This window comes from Gorilla gorilla, chromosome 10 (genome assembly GCF_029281585.2).
Source record: "Gorilla gorilla gorilla isolate KB3781 chromosome 10, NHGRI_mGorGor1-v2.1_pri, whole genome shotgun sequence".
Classification (NCBI taxonomy): Eukaryota; Metazoa; Chordata; class Mammalia; order Primates; family Hominidae; genus Gorilla; species Gorilla gorilla.
This window is the reverse complement of record NC_073234.2, coordinates 22459278-22479626: the sequence shown is the minus strand read 5'-3', so window position 1 is coordinate 22479626 and position 20349 is coordinate 22459278. Positions and strand designations below refer to the sequence as shown.

The 20349-nt window shown below is 47.3% G+C and overlaps 1 protein-coding gene across 3 annotated transcripts in view; it reads right to left on the bottom strand.

The window, feature by feature from the left end:
• Window positions 1–20349, bottom strand: part of CD4 (CD4 molecule) — a 32811-nt gene that overhangs the window by 1812 nt on the left and 10650 nt on the right. For 2 of the 3 annotated variants that reach the window (XM_031007248.3, XM_063693782.1), the window contains exons 4-9: window positions 4712–4870; window positions 4020–4253; window positions 2609–2956; window positions 1682–1882; window positions 470–591; window positions 98–165 (exon numbers count right to left, since the gene is read on the bottom strand). In XM_031007248.3, the coding sequence (XP_030863108.2) occupies window positions 98–165; window positions 470–591; window positions 1682–1882; window positions 2609–2956; window positions 4020–4253; window positions 4712–4870 (1132 nt within the window). The remainder of the gene's footprint in view (window positions 1–97; window positions 166–469; window positions 592–1681; window positions 1883–2608; window positions 2957–4019; window positions 4254–4711; window positions 4871–20349) is intronic. The other variant, XM_031007249.3, reaches the window with a different exon arrangement.

The window sequence follows — 20349 nt, the reverse complement described above, 5'->3', positions numbered from 1 at the left end:
CCTTCCTGCCCCCCTTTGCTCCCCTTCCTCCCCCTCCTCTCTCACTCCCTCCCCCTCCCCCTTTCCCCTCTCCCAACCCCTCCTCCCAGATCCTTACTGAGGGCACTGACAGGTCTTCTTCTCACTGAGGAGTCTCTTGATCTGAGACATCCGCTCTGCTTGGCGCTGTCCAGGGACAGGAAAGGGAGTCACGAGGGTCCCAGGCCTCCAGAAGGGAGGTGCCCCTTGGCGGGGGGAGTGGGGGAAGCTGGGACAGGAGAAGCAGTTACATGGCCCAGGACATCTATCCTGGAATTAACTCTCTGCTCCTTCCTGTCTCTCCCTCGAGTGGGATCTGGGACAGGGCAGCAAGGGAACTTACAAGTGGGCAGAGGGAGCTGGGCCAAAATCAGGTCCCATATACAGGATCTCCTGGTACAGGACTCAGGGGTTTGAGGGCCTTGTGGGGACCAGGTGTGGGGTTACTCACCCTTCGGTGCCGGCACCTGACACAGAAGAAGATGCCTAGCCCAATGAAAAGCAGGAGGCCGGCGACGCCCCCCAGCACAATCAGGGCCATTGGCTGCACCGGGGTGGACCATGTGGGCAGAACTTCAAGGGAGAGAAATGTGCTCAATGCACCGCCCTCCTCCACGGGCCAGAGGACTGAGGACTGCCCTGCAACCCCTCCTGGCCAGTCTCTGGTTTGACCCTGGGGTTGGGGGAGAGGGGAAGGGTGCCTGGGGGCTCTCAAAGGCCGCCAGTGCTGGGGAATCGGTTTTATGTTTGGGCATATCCATATCCAGGGCACTCTGGAGAGAGAGAAGCTGTGGTCTGGCTCCTGGGCTGTGTGTGTGAGTGCATGTGTGTGCGCATGTGTGAGTGTGTGTGAATGTGTGTGTGCATGTGTGTGCGTCTGTGTGCGTGTGTGAATGTGTGCGTGTGCGCGTGTGTGCATGTGTGTGAGTGCATGTGTGTGCGTGTGTGCATGTATGAATGTGTGTGTGTGTGACTGCATGCGCGTGTGTGTGCGTGTGTGTGCGTGTGTGAATGCATGCGTGTGTGCAGATGTGTGAGTGTATGTGTGTGAGTGTGCGTGTATGACAGTGTGGGTGAGGTATGTGTGAGAATGTGTAAGAGTGTGTGAGTGTGTGCATGCGTGTGTGTGAGTACGTGTGTGAGTACGTGTGTGAGTGTATGAGTGTGTGACAGTGTGTGTGAGTGCGTGTGTGAGTACATGGGTGTGAGTGTGGATGTGTGTAGTGTGTGTATGAGTGTGTGCGAGTGTGTGAGTGATGTGTGTGCATGTGTGAGAGTGTATGGGAGTGTGTGCATGTGTGTGAGAGTGTATGTGTGTGAGTGCATGTGTGAGTGTGTAAGTGCGTCTGCATTTGGAGAAAAGCCAGCAGCCAGGAAGGGGGGCTCTCGGTCAGGTGGACCCCATGCCTAGGCTGTAGACCTGAGGGAGTGGGAACTTGTAGAACTACAATTGGCAGCCTAGAGCCCAGGGCCACACCCCACCTCACTTCATCACTTCTATCCCTCCTTTTGGGGCCTCCAAAGCACCCTGGGACCACAGAGGACACCATACCCATAACCCCCCAACTCAGGCATTGGGAGGCCGGGACTCTGGGTGGTCTCTGCCAACCACAGGAAGGTCCCACAGCACAGGAGGCAGAGGCCTTGGAACCTGGGTCCTTACCCTTGATGTTGGATTCCAGCAGGACCTGTCCTGAGTCACTCAGCAGACACTGCCACATCCCCGCCTCAGGGTTCAGCACCCACACCGCCTTCTCCTGCTTCGAGACCTTTGCCTCCTTGTTCTCCAGTTTCAAGCTCAGCATCAGCTTAGGGGAGGTGGGTCCCCACACCTCACAGGTCAAATTTTCCCGGAGCTGAGTGGCTGCAGAGGAACGAGAGGCTGAGATCAAAGGCCTGAGACTCAGCAGAACAATTAAAATGATACTCTATATGGGTGACCTTCTTTTAGCCTTTTAGAGCAGGTTTTCAGGCAGTCCTATGAGGAAAAACAACGTTTGGGATCCAGTGGTATTGGATTTGAATCCCAGCTCCACTGCTTAGCAGCTGTGTGTCTCTGGGCAAGTGACTTAACAACCTGCACCCAGATAATACTAAAGGCAGGCATACATGTAAAGTGTTTGGATGGGGCCCGACACGTGCCGAGCATCAAGTGTTAGCCATTACTATTTGCGGAGTCGTTACGATGATAAGGAGATAAGGAAGCCAGAAACTCAATTTGGAGCTTGACATTATCATCATTACTATCATACAGAGAGCAGATTTCATTATTCTTATTAGACAGGTCAGGAAGCAGGCCTGCAGTGGGAGGGGGCTTAGCCAGGGTCACAGAGGGTTGGTTATAGGCAGAACTGGAACCCTGGTTCTTAGCCCAAGTGCTTTGGGGATCTTCAGTGAAGCCAGCCCCAGGCTGGCTCATGGATGTCTCAGTTCAAAACCAGCCCCAAACCCAGAGGGCCCTCCCTCACTTCATCCAGGTGACCAGGACCTAGGCATCCCCTCTTGGGGCCTGGCTTGCCTCAGAGGGAGCCCTGGGCCAGGCCCCTCCAACTCCTTCCCCTGCCCACCCCTCCCTGGCCTGGCCCCTCACCTCTCATCACCACGAGGTTCACTTCCTGATGCAACTTTCCTGTTTTCGCTTCAAGGGCCAGGGTGAGGTTTCCAGAGCCAGCATACTGAGGCAAGGCCTGGGGCAGGGTGAGGTGGAGCGGGAGCTTCTTGCCCATCTGGAGCTTAGGGTCCTGGGTAACCCGTTTTACAGACACTTCCTTGTTCTTTAGGTCAAAGGTGATCCAAGACTTGGAGGAGGAAGCCCTCTCCGCCTGCCACCACAGCTCGCCACTGCCCGTCAGCTTTTCAACTGTAAAGGCGAGTGGGAAGGAGAACTCCACCTGTTCCCCCTCTTTCTTATAGACTATGCTGGAGGCCTTCTGGAAAGCTGGAGGTGGGAAGGGAGAGACCCTGGGTGAGGAGATAGGAAGATGAGGGTGCACGAGTGGGGTTGGCATGTGGAGGCAGCAGGGAGATGGAAGGGGACCCGACGAGTCCAGACACCCACCTTGTCATTTCAGATACTTCAGTTCCTTCCTACCTCTCCAGCCTTCTCTCCCTTCTTCCACCCAGCATTTTCCTACAGCAGGCCACCTCCCTCCTCCCAGAAGCCATCACAGAGCAGCCCAGCCACAGGGGATCCTTGCTGTCCTTAGGATTCCTGGACCACAGAAGCCATTTGGCCTCCACTCCTTAGAGGCATACTCATCACCCTTCACAAAATAACAGCGAACACTTAACTAGGACTTACTCTGTGCCAGGCACCATTTTCAGTGCCTTGCGTATATCAGTCCTCAACTTAATACGAGGTAGACACTGTGGCAGTTAACATCATCCCCATTTCACAGAGGCTGACGCCGAGGTGCGGAGAGGTTTAGTAACTCACTCAAGGTCACACGGTTGTGGCAGAACCAGGATTTCAATCAGCGTACATGCACTAAACTGGCACACTACCTTATGTCTACCTTAAGTCACATAAGCACCCAGGGGACAGGATCTGGGGTAGGACCTTGGTCTCCCCACAGTGGCCTGGCTTAGAGGTCCAGAGGTACAAGAGAGAACATCATCAGGGTTGGCTTACTGGTGTTAGTGTCCCTGAGTAAGTGGATTTGCCAACTTGGTAGGGGTGCGGAGCTGAGGCAACGAAGAAAGTGAGCTCCCTGACATTCCTCCTTTGGGGCCTCCAAAGGAGACTCGGGCCTCTAGCATCCTTACCTTCCCCAGCCTTTCCTTTCTCCATGTCCACCACACTGAGGGGTGGCTGCCAATCAGCCCCCTGAGGATGAGGGCCCCAGTGAGTCCTTCAAGACAGGCCTCAGCTCTAGGGGACCTAGTCTTCTCCACTCCTGACCTCCCAGCACCAGAACCAGAAACAGGGCAGTCAGAGCAGAGGGAGGGGCTTTCAGCCCCCGGGGCAGGGAGGAGACTGCGTGAAGAGGGGCTTCCCTTACCTAGCACCACGATGTCTATTTTGAACTCCACCTTCTCCTGGTTCTGCAAGACGGTGCATGTCCAGGTGCCACTATCCTGGAGCTCCAGCTGAGACACGGAGAGGGTCCTCCCCCCCTGTATGTTTTTACCCCTTGGACTCCTACATTGCACTGAGGGGCTACTACCAGGGGGGCTCTCCAAGGTCAGGGTCAGGCTCTGCCCCTGAAGCAGGTGGGTGTCAGAGTTGGCAGTCACTGTGGAGGGAAAGGCCAGCTGTGTCACACACATACCATCCCCAAGGAGAAGGGCAGACAACAGGAAACCAAGAACATCTCTCCATTATCCCCGTCCCAACATCTCCTTCCTCCCAGCACCCAGCTGCGCACCCCCAGCCGAGATAGGGTTTCCCTCTCCCCTCCTCTCTCTCTTCTTTCCTCCTCTCCCCTCATCCTCTCTTCCCCAGTCTCTCTCCCTCCTTCCCTTGCCTCCTTCCCTTTTCTTTCCTTTTCCCAAGGCCTCTTCCCTCCTCCGCCCACCAGCATCCCCCACCTGATCAAGAAGGGTTTTAAGAGATTTGGAGGCCAGTTTGACAGCCTGGTCCTCTTGGGGCTGCTGCGGTATCACCAGCTCAGGCTGGATTTGGTGCAGGGGTGGGAGTAGTGGGGAAGGGAACCAGGCAGGAGGTATCCTCATCCCCACCTGCCCCACTCACATCCGAACACTAGCAATTGCACCTCCTCCTTCTGGCCCTCCACTTCACAGATGTAAGTATCTGAGTCTTCTATCTTAAGATTCTTGATGATCAGGGGAAAGTTTCCTTGGTCCCAAAGGCTTCTTCTTGAGTCAGCGCGATCGCTCAGCTTGGATGGACCTGGCAGCAGAAGACATATGGCGGGGTCTGAGGCGGCCTGGAGACAGGGCACCTCTGGCAATAGAATGCCCACAGCTCTTCTGATATCAGTTGCTAATTTCCTGCAACATCTGCTTCTCGATCTAATCAGAGAAACCCGGTCTGGCAAGGAGGTCTCATCATATCCATTTACCTGGCTGGGACAGCAGCTCACAAATACAAATAAAATCATATCCTTATTTGGAGAGCACCAACTCCTACATGCCAAATACTTTATATGCATCATCTCAGTAATCTCCACAATAATTCTGAGAAATAGATACTGTCAACACTGTTTTGTTTATTTTGCAGATAGAGAAACTGAGACTCAGAGAGATTAGGTAACTGCCTAAACTCTCACACATTGAGATTAAGTAATTACCCAACTCTCACACATTGTAGGAGAATAAACCAGTACAATTTCTTTGGAGGGTGATTTGTAATCTATATCAGAATTACAAATGTATATACAAAACCAAATGTCCATCAGTAAAGAATGGGTTAAATAGATCATAGCTCACCCATTCAGTGGACTGCTATGCAGCCGTAAGAGAGGAATGAGGAAGTGCTTTGTGTACTAATTTGGAACCGTATCTAAGAAACATCACTAACTGAATAAAGCAAGATATTAAACAGTCTACTATTTGTTTTTAAAGGTGGAGAAAATATATTCTTTGTATATGAAAAGAATAACTCTCGAATTAAACATAAGAAAATGAGGCCATTAAAAAGAACTATAATGTCTAAAAAAAAAATTAAGAAAGAAAATGAGGCCAGGCATGGTGGAAATCTCTCATCCCAGCTCTTTGAAAGATCGAGGTGGAAGGATTGTTTGTGCCCAGGAGTTTGAGATCAGCCTGGGCAACATGGCGAAACCCCATCTCTAAAAAAAAAAAAATTTTTTTAATTAGCCGCCTTGGGAGGCTGAGGTGGGAGAATCACTTGAGCCCAGAAGTCAAAGGCTGCAGTGAAACAAATGAGATGGCACCACTGCACTCCAGTCTAGGTGACAGAGTGAGACTCTGTCTCAAAAAAGAAAAAAAATTAACTGAGTGTGGTGGTGCATGCCAGTAGCCCCAGCTATGCCGGAGGCTGAGGTGGGAGGATAACCTGACCCAGGAGGTCGAGGCTGCAGTGAGCTATGATCATGCCACTGCACTCCACCCTGGGCGACAGAATGAGACCCCATTTAAAAGAAAGAAAAAAGAAAAAAAAACTGGGAGGCTGAGGCGCAAGAATCGCTTGAGACTGGGAGGCAGAGTTTGCAGTGAGATTGCACCACTGCATTCCAGCCTTGGTGAGAGAGTGAGACTGTCTCAAAACACACACACACACACACACACACACACACACACACACACAACCTTGGTTGCCTCTAGGAAGAGGAAGTGAATACTCATGTGTAGGAAGAAAGCTTTTCACTATTTGCCCTTTGCTTTTTTTTTTTTTTTTTTGAGATGGAGTTTCGCTCTTGTTGCCCAGGTTGGAGTGCAATGGCATGATCTTGGCTCACCGCAACCTCCGCCTCCCGGGTTCAAGCAATTATCTTGCCTCTGCCTCCCGAGTAGCTGAGATTACAGGCATGTGCAACCAAGCCCGGCTAATTTTGTATTTTCAGTAGACAGGGTTTCTCCTTGTTGGTCAGGCTGGTCTCGAATGCCCAACCTCAGGTGATCCGCTCGCCTTGGCCTCCCGAAGTGCTGGGGTTACAGGCGTGAGCCACCACACCCAGCCTGCTTTCTTTTTTTGTTTGTTTGTTTTTATGGAGTCGAGTGTTCGATCTCTGCTCATTGTAACCTCTGCCTCATGAGTTCAAGGGATTCTCTTGCCTCAGCCTTCGGAGTAGCCGGGATTACAGGTGTACACCACCACATCTGGCTAATTTTTGTATTTTTAGTAGATACAAGTTTTGCCATGTTGCCCAGGCTGATCTCGAACTCCTGACCTCAAGCAACCCACCCACCTCAGCCTCCCAAATTGCTGGGATTGCAGGTGTAAGCCACTGCACCCAGCCTATATGCCCTTTTCTATCTTTTGAATTTTGACTCCCGTAAGTGGTGGAGCTAGGATTAAAATGCAGCCTGTCAGGAGTTTGGGACCAACCTAGGCAGCCAATCGAGACCCTCGTCTCTAAAAAAAAATTATTTTAAAAAAATTAGCTGGGTGTGGTGGCACATGCCTGTAATCCCAGCTACTTGAGAGGCTGAAGCAGGAGGATCGCTTGAGCCCAGGAGTTCAAAGTTACAGTGAGCTATGATTGTAACACTGCACTCCAGCCTGGGCAACAGAGTGAGGCCTCATCTTAAAGAAAAGAAATTTTTGGCCGGGTGCGGTGGCTCACGCCTGAAATCCCAGCACTTTGGGAGGCCAAGGCGGTGGATCACTTGAGGTCAGGAGTTCAAGACTAGCCTGGCCAACATGGTGAAACCCCATCTCTACTAAAAATACCAAAAAAAAAATTAGCCAGAGCATAGTGACGCATGCCTGTAATCCCAGCTACTTGGGAGGCTGAGGGAGGAGAATGGCTTGAACCCGGGAGGTGGAGATTGCAGTGAGCCAAGATCACGCCACTGCACTCCAGCCTGGGTGACAGAGTGAGACTCTGTCTCAAAAAAAAAAAGAAAAGAAAAGAAAAAAGAAAAAAGAAAAGAAAAAATGTTTTAAAAAATAAAAATAATTCAGGCTATTTTGCTATGCAATGCTATCTCTGGAAAGTTCTTCTGGCATAAGTATGTGTCTCCTTTGGCCTCTTCTTGTAAAATCTAATAACCATCACCAAGGGAAGTTTTCTCTTTAGCTGTGCATTTTCTGGGTGCAGTGGAAGCTCCAAAATCTCTGTAGAACAGGGCTTTAGAAGCTAAATTTACATAGCAAACAGTTCTGTTTTGTTTTGTTTTTACTTAGAATGTATATTTGGAGGAATGGGGCAAAGGTGGCTAAGACGAAAGCCTCTCACCCTGCTTGGTACTGCCTCTGCCTCCCTGAGATGCCCAGGCCCTCTCCCTCTTTCTGCCTTGGTGTAGGAGCCTGGATACCAGTTCAGTCACTCACTCTCCTTTCTCTCCTCTTCCAGACCACACAGTCCTCTTCCCCACTGCTCAGCTCTTACTGTCCAGGAGCCCCTTCCAGACAACCTCGCAGCCTCAGCACACAGTTGCACCAAGCTTCCTCAGAGCACGGCAGGCACCCAATCCACCCCACACCTTCAGTTTCACACTTTTTAAAAAAACGTCCCTACTCAAGACAACCTGGACCCAACCTCCCCCTTTATTTGTTCCTTCAGTGGTTCCTGCCCTACTTGCTGTTTGCCCTGGGTCTACACACAGCTTTAATTCCCCAGCTTACCCTGAAATTCAACTACATTCCTTTCACAATTCCTTTACCAAACTTCTTAAAAGCGTGGCCTACTCTGGTTCTGCCCCACTTTGCTCCTCCTCTTTTGTTCCTCCCCTCCATTTCTAAGTATGATTCGTTTTTCTTCGACTTGAACTCTTGCTCTGACATCTACGTTTAGGTGTTGTCCCAGACTCTGTCTTTGGTTCTCTTCCCCGTTTCTACAGACATTCTAAATTCCACCGCATCCCCAGTCAGCTCTGCAGATGGTGGCCAAGTTGTTACTGCCAGCCCTGACCTCTCTCCTCAATTCTAGGCACACATTTCCAATGGTCCAAGAAATAAGTTTATGTTAATATCCTGCCATCACCCCAAATGCAATTGGTTCAAAATGAAATGTATAACCCTCCTCCTAAAATAACTCTGCCTCCTTGCTTCTCTTCAAAAGAAAACCATGGCCTGCTTGTCCATGCTGTCCCATACTTTGAAAAAGCTATGGCAAGATAATATGAAAGGTCTAAGCATATGAGTGAGTCTGGGACAAATTCATGGGACAACTGGTATTGAATGAAGGCTTAAAAGAGGTATGGGCCTGTGGCCAGGTGCGGTGGCTCACGCCTGTAATCCCAGCACTCTGGGAGGCCGAGGCAGGTGGATCACCTGAGGGCAGGAGTTCAAGACCAGCCTGGCCAACATGGTGAAACCCAGTCTTTACTAAAAATACAAAAATTAGCCAGGAATGGTGGTGCACGCCTGTAATCCCAGTTACTCGGGAGGCTGAGGCAGGAGAATCCCTTGAACCCAGGAGACAAAGGTTGCAGTGAGCTGAGATCGTGCCACTGCACTCCAGCCTGGACGAGAGAGAGACTCCATCTCAAAAAAAAAAAAAAAAAAGAGGTATAGGCAATAGACTAGAGACGGGGAGCAGCAAGGACATTACAGGAAGGGGGAAAAGCTCCAGAGAGGCAGCACAGGCAAGCTGTGGGGAAACCTCCTGGGTGCAGAGGTTTCCACTGGGAAACTGAGCAGTGGCGGTGACAGGGTGAACGTCCTGCAGAGGCTTCTAGGCTTAGTCTAATGGGCTAGGATGTGGCATGTGCAAAGCATGGCTTTGGAAGGCAATGCTGCAGCAGGGGGAAGGGAAATCCAAGTAGGCGAGACTAGTAGCAGACCAAATTACCCGGAAGCTCACTGTAATCCAGGTGGGAGGTATGTGAGCCTTGGCTGGTGATGGTGGCATTCCCATGGGAACGAAGAAGAAGAAGAAACTAGAACATTTTTTTTTTGAGACAGGGTCTCACTCTGTCACCTAGGCTGGGGTGCAGTGGCGCAATCACGGCTCACTGCAACATCTACCTCGTGGGCTCAAGAGATCCTGCCACCTCAGCCCCCCAAGTAACTGGGACTACAAGCATGTGCCACCACTCCCGACTAACTTTTGTATTTTTTGTAGAAGTGGGGTATCACCATGTTGCCCAGGCTGGTCTCGAAATCCTGAGGTCAAGTCATCCAGCCGCCTCAGCCTCCCAAAGTGCTAGGATTACAATAGGTGGCAGACATCATACCCGGCCCAAAACACTTTCAAAGCAAGGAAAGGTCATAATTGATGATGATAGGAAACCAGGGATTGAAGCAGAGAAAAAAACATGACTCTGTGTTTCAGAAATTGGGAGAACAAGGAGGGTGATACTGTTATTGTTAGAAATCAGGAAGTTGGGAAGGGGAGCTGTTCTGAAGGAAGATGAGATCCATAGAAACAGAACAAAAGCATCAACACAAAAGACTTAAGAATTCTTGGAAAGTAGCGCATTGTTTTAATCTCATAGGCAGTGAAAGAAATGCAAATTAAAACAATGATATATTTTTCAATTATAAAATTGCCCCCCTCAAAAGTTTTAAATACTACTACTCAGTGCTGACAAGGTGTTCTCAAAAAGTTCATATCCTTAATTTCATTTCTGGAACTTTATCCTTCAAACAATAATTTTAAAATGCAAACCATAATTTAGGTACAAAAATAATACTTATAGCATTGTTAATAGGATACAATGTTAGACAAAATGATAATGGCCATATATTAGAGGACAATTAATTTGATGGAATTCTAGGTTAGCACCAAAACCAATATTTACAAATAACTTACAGTGAAATAGAAAATACTAATAATATACATTTCTAAGTTGTCTTAAGATAATCTTTACTTACAAAAGTAAGCTCTTGGCTTTTTAAAAAGAAGAAAATTATCTCACAAAGTAGGGAAGGAAAAGAAGAAAAATTAAAAAAAAAAGATAATCTTCACTTTTTTTTTTTTTTTTTTTGAGACAGAATCTCACTTTGTCACCCAGGCTGGAGTGCAGTAGTGTGATCTCGGCTCACTGCAACCTTCGCCTCCTGGGTTCAAGTGATTCTTCTGCCTCAGCCTCCCAAGTAGCTGCAACTACAGGCGGGTGCCACCACGCCCAGCTAATTTTTTGTATTTTAGTAGAGACGGGGTTTCACCATGTTAGCCAGAGTGGTCTCAATCTCCTGACCTCGTGATTCACCCGCCTTGGCCTCCCAAAGTGCTGGAATTACAGGCGTGAGCCACTGCGCCTGGCCAATCTTCACTTTTTAGGTTAGTCATTTGAACTACAAAAATTATACACTTTCCTGGCCCTGCCTGCCTGCTTTTTTTTTTTTTTTTTTTGAGAAAGAGCCTCACTCTGTCGCCCAAGCTACAGTGTAGTGGCATGATCTCGACTCACTGCAACCTCCACCTCCCGGGTTCAAGCAATTCTCCTGCCTCAGCCTCCCGAGTAGCTGGGACTACAGGCACGTGCCACCACGCCCAGCTAATTTTTGTATTTTTAGTAGAGACCGGTTTTGCCATGTTGGCCAGGCTGGTCTCGAACTCCTGGCCTCAAGCCATCCACCCGTCTCAGCCTCCCAAAGAGCTGAGATTACAGATGTGAACCACCACGCCTGGCATTAAACTAAACTTATTATTTTGAGATAATTGTAGATTCACTTGCAGTTGTAAGAAGTAATACAGAGAAATCCTATGTACCCTCTATCCAGTTTACTCTGATGGTAATAACTTGCAAAACTGTAGTACTATATCTCAACCAGTATGCTCACATTGACACAATCAGAATACAGAACATTTCCGGCGCCATAAGGTTGTTGCTTTTTGTAGCCATACCCCTTCCCCTCCCCATCCCTGAGACCCTTAACCCCTGGCAATCACTCATCTGTTCTCCATTTCTATAATTAGTTATTTTAAGAATGTTATATAAATGGATTCATACAGTATATTACCTTTTGAGATTGGCTTTTTTTCACTCAGCATAATTCCCTGGAGATTCATCCAGGTTGTGGTGTGTACTATAATTCATCCTTTTTATTGCTGAAAAGTATTTCGTGGTATGGATGTAATCATTCCCCAGTTGAAGGACATCTAGATTGTTTCTAATTGTTGGCTACCATGAATAAAGCTGCTATGAACATTTGTGTGCAGCTTTTTGTGTGGGCATAAGTCTTCATTGCTCTAGGATAAATGCCTAGGGGTGCAATATTGCTGGATTGTTGCATGTTTTTTTTTTTTTTTTTTTTGAGACGGAGTCTCCCTCCGTCTCCCAGGTTGGAGTGCAGTGGCGCGATCTCGGCTCACTGCAAGCTCCGCCTCCCGGGTTCACGCCATTCTCCTGCCTCAGCCTCCCGAGTAGCTGGGACTACAGGCGCCCGCCACGACGCCCGGCTAATTTTTTGTATTTTTAGTAGAGACGGGCTTTCACCGTGTTAGCCAGGATTGTCTCGATCTCCTGACCTCGTGATCCACCCGCCTCGGCCTCCCAAAGTGCTGGGATTACAGGCGTGAGCCACCGCGCCCGGCCGCATGTTTTGTTTTATAAGAAACTATCAAATTGTTTTCCAGAGTGGCTTTGCCATTTTAGGCTCCCACCAATATTGGAAGAATGACCCAGTTTCTCCACATCCTCATCAGCATTTGGTGGTGTTCCAATTTTGTATTTAGCCATTCTGATAGGTTTAGTGATAGCCTATTGTGGTTTTAATGTGCATATCCCTAATGATTAATGATGTTGAACAACTTTTCATGTGCTTATTTGCCAACTGTATGTCCTTTTCGGCCTGTTTTCTAATCGAATTGTTCGTTTTTTTGGTTTTGAGTTTTGAGAATTGTTTATCATATTCTAGATACCAGTCCTTTGCTGAGTATGTGGATTGTGAATATATTTTCTTATATTCTGTAAACTGCCTTTTCTTATTATTCTTCTTTTTTGATATAGGGTCTCGCTCTGTTGCCCAGGCAACCAGGCAACATCTTGGCTCACTGCAACCTCTGCCTCCCTGGCTCAGTGATTCTCCCACCTCAGCCTCCTGTGTCGTTGGGAATACAGGTGCACCCAGCCTGGGTGACAGAGCAAGAGTGTCTCAAAAATAAATAAATAAATAAAAATAAATTTTAAATAGATGTATACACACACGCGTGTGTATAGATGTATATTCACAATAAATAGATGTATATACACCTATTCACCTGTATGTGTATATATGTGTGTGTGTGTGTGTGTGTATGTATTTTTTTTTTTTTTTTTTTTTTTTTTTTTTTGTAGAGACGGGGTTTCCTCATGTTGCCCAGGCTGATCTCAAACTTCTGGGCTGAAGTGATCAGCCTGCCTCAGCCTCCCAACGTGCTGGGATTACAGCGGTGAGCCACTGTGCCCAGCCTCTTTTCTTCTTCTTAATAGGGTTTTTGCAGAGCAAAATTATTTTGGTTTTGTTTTTGTTTTTGAGACAGGGTCTCCCTTTGTCACTTAGGCTGGAGTGCCAGCTGGAATGCAGTGACACAATCATAGCTCACTGCAGTCGTGAACACCTGGGCTCAAGCGATCTTCCCACCTCAGCCTCCCAAAGTGCTAGGATTACAGGTGTAAGCCACTACACCTGGCCAACTTGTTTATATCTACAAAAAATCTTGCTGGTATTTTTATAGGAATTGGATTAAACTTGTATATTAATTTGGGGAAAATTGATATCTTTCTTATGTTGAGTCTTCCAATCCATCAATCCATGAGTACAGCATGTCTCTCCATATATTTAGATCTTCTTTGACTTCTTTAATCAGCATCGTATAGTTTTTAGCATACAATTCAATGCTTTCTTTTTTCTTTTTTGTTTTTGAGACAGACTCTTACTCTGTTCCCCAGGCTGGAGTGCAGTGGTGCAGTCTTGGCTCACTGCAACCTCTGCCTCCCGGGTTGAAGCAATTCTCCTGCCTCAGCCTCCAAAGTAGCTGGGATCAGGCATGCGCCACAACACCTGCCTAATTTTTGCATTTTTAGTAGAGACGGGGTTTCACCATGTTGGCCAGGCTGGTCTCAAACTCCTGACTTCAAGTGATCCGCCAGCCTCAACTTCCCAAAGTGCTGGGATTACAGGCATGAGCCACCGCACCTGGCCCTATGCATGTTTTTTAGATTTACACCTAAGTATTTCTTTCTCTCTTTCTTTTTCTTTTCTTTTCTTTTCTTTTTTTTTTTTTTTTTGTTTTTTTTGAGATAGGGTCTTGCTCTGCTACCGAGGCTGGAAAGCAGTGGTGTGATCATGGCTCACTGCAGCCTTGCCCTCCTAGGCTCAAGCAATCCTCCCACCTCAGCCTCCCCAGTAGCTGGGACTACAGGCATACACCATAATGCTCAGCTAATTTTTTTTTTTTTTTTTTGAGATGTAGTCTCACTCTGTCACCCAGGCTGGAGTGCAGTGGCGCAATCTCAGCTCACTGCAAGCTCCGCCTCCCAGGTTCACGCCATTCTTCTGCCTCAGCTTCCTGAGTGGCTGGGTCTACAGGCGCCTGCCACCACACCCAGCTAATTTTTTGTGTTTTTAGTAGAGACAGGGTTTCACCGTGTTAGCCAGGATGGTCTCGATCTCCTGACCTTGTGATCCGCCCGCCTCAGCCTCCCAAAGTGCTGGGATTACAGGGGTGAGCCACTGCACCTGGCCATGCTCAGCTAATTTTTTACTTTTTGTAGAGACAAGGTCTCACTATGTTGCCCGGGCTGGTCTTGAACTCCTGGGCTTAAGCAATCTTCCCACCTTGGCCTCCCAAAGTGCAGGAATTACAGGTGTGAGCCACCATGCCTGGCCTTTTTGAGCAATTATAAATGGTATTGTAGTTTTAATTTCTGTGTACACATGTTCCTTGCTAATATATAGAAATACAATAGATTTTTTATGTTTATCTTATATTCTGCAACCTTGATGAATTCATTTATTAATTCTAAGAAGTTTCTTACAGATTCTTTGAGATTTTCTATGTAATCATGTCATCCACAAATAGGAACAGTTTTATTTCTTCCTTTCTGATCAGTTTTCCTTTTATTTCATTTTCTTGCCTTATTGCACTGGCAAGGGATTGCAGTATTATGTTGAATAAGAGTAGTAAGAGCAGACATCTTTGTCTTATTCCTGCACTTAGGGAGAAAGAATTCAGTTTTTCACCATTAAATATAATGTTAGTTGTAGTAGGGTGGGTCTTTTGCATTGTGTGTGTGTGTGTGTGTGTGCTTTTTATTTTATTTATTTATTTATTTTGAGACAGAGTCTTGCTCTGTCGCCTAGGCTGGAGTGTAGTGGCGCGATCTCAGCTCACTGCAACCTCTGCCTCCTGGGTTCAAGTGATTCTCCTGCCTCAGCCTCCCAAGTAGCTGGGACTATAGGTGTGTGCCACCACACCCGGCTGAATTTTTGTATTTTTAGTAGAGGCAGGGTTTCACTGTGTTAGCCAGGATGGTCTCAATCTCATGACCTCATGATCTGCCCACCTCGGCCTCCCAAAGTGCTGGGATTACAGGCGTGAGCCACCGCTCCTGGCCTTTATTTATTTATTTATATTTTATTTATTTATTTATTTTTTGAGATGGAGTCTCGCTCTGTCACTCAGGCTGGAGTGCAATGGCGTGGTCTCAGCTCACCGTGACCTCCGCCTCCTGGGTTCAAGCAATTCTCCTGCCTCAGCCTCCCGAATAGCTGGGATTACAAGTGCCCGCTACCACGCCTGGCTAATTTTTGTATTTTTAGTAGAGACGAGGTTTCACCATGTTGGCCAGGTTGGTCTCAAACTCCTGACCTCATGATCCGCCTGCCTTGGCCTCCCAAAGTGCTGGGATTACAGGCGTGATCCACTGTGCCTGGCCTATTCTTTATTTATTATTGGTTTGTTTGTTTTTCCTTTTTTCTTTTTCTTTCTTTCTGTTTTTTGAGACAAAGTCTTGCTGTGTCACCCAGGCTGGAGTGCAGTGATCTTGGCTCACTGCAATCTCCACCTCCTGGATTCAAGTGATTCTTGTGCCTCAGCCTCCTGAGTAGCTGGGATTATAGGCTCACACCATCATACCCAGCTAATTTTTGTATTTTTTGCAGAGATAGGGTTTCACCATGTTGGCCAGGCTGGTCTCGAACTCCTGACTTCAAGTGATCTGCCTGCCTCAGCCTCCCAAAGTGCTGGGATTACAGGTGTCAGCTACCTCACCCAACCTGTTTGTTTTTCTTGAGACAGGGTCTTGCTCTGTCACCCAGGCTGGTGTGCAGTGGTACAATCACAGCTCACTGCAGCCTCCACCTCCCGGGTTCAAGCGATTCTCCCACCTCAGCCTCCCGAGTAGCTGGGATTACAGGCATGCACCGCCACAACACCTGGCTAATTTTTTTTTTTTGTATTTTTAGTAGAGATGGGGTTTCACCATGTTGGCCAGGCTGGTCTCGAACTCCTGACCTCAAGTGACCTGCCTGCCTGGCCCTCCCATAGTGCTGGGATTAAAGGGATGAGCCACTGTGGCCTGCCCTATATCATTATCTTTGAAGTGAGTTTCTTGTAAACTGCATATTGTTGAGTTATGCTTTTTAATTCACTCTATCAATTTTTGTATTTTAATAGATGTGTTTAGACCATTTACATTGAATGTAATTATTGATATGTTAGGGCTTGAGTCTGTCATTTTATTGTTGTTTTCTGCTTTTTTTGTTTTCTTGTTTCTTTTTCCCACCTTCCTGGGGGTTATTTGGATATCTTTTTGTAACAAACTTCTTAAGAACAGTTTTAGATTTACAGCAAAATTGTGAAAATGATATGGAGAACCATGGAGATAACACTGCCATCCCAGTGAGCCTTTTGGAATGGGAACGTCCATCCTATGCCTGTCAAACATTGTATTTTAGACGCACATAACTTGCCTGATTTCACAGGTTCACAGCTGGAAAGAAATTTTGCCTCAGGATGAACCATATCTCAAGTCTCACCCATACCTGATTTAGATGACATTTTAAAATTCCATTTATTGATGGCTTTTCTTTTAGAGACGAGTTTCACAATGTTGACCAAGCTGGCCTCGAACTTCTAGGCTCAAACAATCCTCCCACCTCAGCTTCCTGAGTAGCTGGAACTACAGGTGCATGCCACCAAGCCCTGACTTAGATGCTATTTAGATGAAACTTTGGACATTAGACTTTGGAGTTGATGCTGGAATGGGTTAAGACTTTGGGGGCTATTGAGATGGAATGAATGCATTTTTCATGTAATAAGGACATAAATTTGAGGGGGCAGTGCAGAACACTATGAACCAAATTGAGTCCCCCCACAAATTCATATGTTGAAGCCCTCACACTCAGTGTGATAGTATTTTGATATGTGGCCCTTGGGAGGTAATTCAATTTAGATGGGGATATGAGAGTGGGGCCATCATGATGGGATTAGTGTCCTTATAGGAAAAGACATCAGAAAGCTTTCTTTCTTGCCAGGCACGGTGGCTCACGCCTGTAACCCCAGCACTTTGGGAGGCTGAGATGGATGGATCACCTGAGGTCAGGAGGTCAAGGCTGGCCGGGCCAACCTGGCGAAACCCCGTCTCTACTAAAAATACAAAAATTGGCCCGGTATGGTAGCAGGCACCTATAATCCCAGCTACTTGGGAAGCTGAGGCAGGAGAATCGCTTGAACCCGATAGGCGAAGGTTGCAGTGAGCTGAGATCATGCCATTGCACTCCAGCCTGGGCAATAAGAGTGAGGCTCTGTCTGAGAAAAAAAAACAAACAAACACAAAACATACACACACAAGGAGGCCGGGCGTGGTGGCTCACGCCTGTAATCCCAGCACTTTGGGAGACTGAGGCAGGAGGCTCACTTGAGGTCAGGAGTTCTAGAGTACCCTGGCCAACATGGTGAAACCTCATTTCTACTAAAACTACAAAAAAATTAGCCGAATGTGGTGGCACGTGCCTGTAATCCCAGCTACTTGGGGGGCTGAGGCAGGAGAATTGCTTGAACCCAGGAGGCAGAGGTGGCAGTGAGCCAAGATCAGGCCACTGCACTCCAGCCTGGGCAACAGAGCGAAACTCCATCTCAAAAAAAAAAAGAAAGTTTTCTTCTCTTTCTCTCTGCCATGTGAGGACACAGCAAGAAGGCAACTCCCTGCAAGCTAGGAAGAGATCCCTCATTATAATCTGAGCATGCTAGCATCCTGAAATCAGAATTGTGATAAATAAATTTCTGTTGTGTAAACCACCCAGTCTATGGTATTTTGCTGTGGCATTCCTAAGAGACTAATTCATTCATCTACTCCATTTTCCTGAATTTCCCATAGTTGTACCATACTTGAACTCTTCCCTCACTGATAGACATTCAGGTTGAATTCTGTTCTTTGATATTACAAGCAATTCTTTTTTTTTTTTTTTGAGATGGAGTCTCGCTCTGTCACCCAGGCTGGAGTGCAATGGCATTATCTCGGCTCACTGCAAGCTCCGCCTCTCAGGTTCACACCATTCTCCTGCCTCAGCCTCCCGAGTAGCTGGGACTACAGGCGCCCACCACCACGCCTGGCTAATTTTTTGGTATTTTTAGTAGAGACAGGGTTTCACTGTGTTAGCCAGGATTGTCTCGATCTCCTGACCTCGTGATCCGCCTGCCACAGCCTCCTAAAGTGCTGGGATTACAGGCGTGAGCCACCACACCCAGCCCCACAAGCAATTCTTATAATAACACCTTTCCATAGATATTATTAAGTGTTCACTGGTCAGGCGTGGTGGCTCACATCTGTAATCCCAGCACTTTGGGAGGCCAAGGTGGGTAGATAACTTGAGGGTAGAAGTTCCAGACCAGCCTGGTCAACATGGTGAAACCCCATCTACTAAAAATGCAAAAATTAGCCAGGCATGGTGGTGCACACCTGTAATCCCAGCTGCTCAGGAGGCTGAGGCAGGAGAATCACTTGAACCCAGGAGGTGGAGGTTGCAGTTAGCCGAGATCATGCCACTGCACTCCAGCCTAGGCGTCCAAATGAGACTCTGTCTCAAAAAAACAACAAAAAAGAATATTCACAATTTTATTTCTGTCAAGTAGACTTTCCAAAATAGCTATTATTAGGTCCAAGGGTTTTAGAGTTTTGTATTCATTAAACATTGCCAGATTACTTTAAATAGTTAGTCTAGGCTGAGTGCAGTGGCTCACACCTGTACTCCCAGCACTTTGGGAGGCCAAGTCGGTCTGATCACGAAGTCGAGAGATTGAGACCATCCTGCTAACATGGTGGAACCCTGTCTCTACTAAAAAAATTAAAAAGTAAGCTGGGCATGGTGGCACGTGTCTGTAGTCCCAGCTACTCGGGAGGCTGAGGCAGAATTGCTTGAACCTGGGAGGCAGAGGTTGCAGCAAGCTGAGATCGCACCATTGCACTCCAGCCTAGGTGACAGAGCGAGACTCCGTCTCAAAAAAAAAAAAAAAGTCTAATAATTGATAGTCTCATTATGATATAACTTAAGGAAGGAGTAGGATAAAAGGTATATACAGTATGATATCATTTACGTAATTATGTATATAATATTCTCCACACCGAACAACAGTGGAAGAAAATAGGCCACATGCAGTGGCTCATACCTATAATCCCAGCACTTTGGGAGGCCAAAGCGGGAAGATCACTTGAGCCTAGGAATTCAAGACCAGCCTGAGCAACATGGTGAAGTCTCATCTCTACAAAAAGTAAAAAATTAGGTGAACATGGTGGCGTGCACCTGTAGTCCCAGCTACCAGGAAGGCTGAAGTGGGAAGATCACTTGAGGCTGTGATGTGTTGTGGTCATGCCACTGTACTCCAGCCTGGGCAGCAGAGTGAGACCCTGTCTCAAAAAGAAAAAAAAAAAAAAATTGGAAGAAAATAAATCAAAATGTTAGCAGAGGATATCTCTGAGTGGAAGTATGCATGCATTTGATTTTCTTCCATATTCTTTTCTTCATTGACCAAATATTTTGTAATGAGCATATAATAGTTTTAAAACCAGGAGAAAAGGCCAAGTGCAGTAGCTCATGCCTGTAATCCCAGCACTTTGGGAGGCTAAGGTGGGAGAATCACTTGAGGTCAGGAGTTCAAGACCAGCCTGGCCAATATGATGAAAACCGGTCTTTACTAAAAATACGCAAATTAGCCAGGCATGGTGGCACACGCCTGTAGTCCCAGCTACTCAGGAGGCTGAGGCAGGAGAATCGCTTGAACCTGGGAGGCAGAGCTTGCAGTGAGCCAAGATCATGCCCACGGCACTCCAGCCTGGGCAACAGATCGAGAGTTTGCCTCAAAAAAAAAAAAAGTAGAAAAAAATGATTCTGGGCCGGGCACAGTGACTCATGCCTGTAATCCCAGCACTTTGGGAGGCCAAGGCAGGTAAATCACGAGGTCAGGAGATCAAGACCAGCCTGGCTAACACCGTGAAACCCTGTCTCTACCAAAAGTACAAAAAATTAGCCAGGCATGGTGGCATGCGCCTGTAGTCCCAGCTACTTGGGAGGCTGAGGCAGGAGAATCACTTGAACCCGGGAGGCGGAGGTTGCAATGAGCCAAGATCACGCCACTGCACTCCAGCCTGGGCAACAGAACGAGACTCTGTCTCAAAAAAATAAATAAATAAACTAATAATAATAATAATAATAAATCTGCAGCTTTTTTTTTTTTTTTTTTGAGATGAAGTCTTGCTCTGTCACCCAGGCTGGAGTGCAGTGGTGCAATCTCAGCTTACTGCAGCCTTTGCCTCCCAGGTTCAAGCGAGTCTCCTGCCTCAGCCTCCTGAGTAGCTGGGAGTACAGGCCTG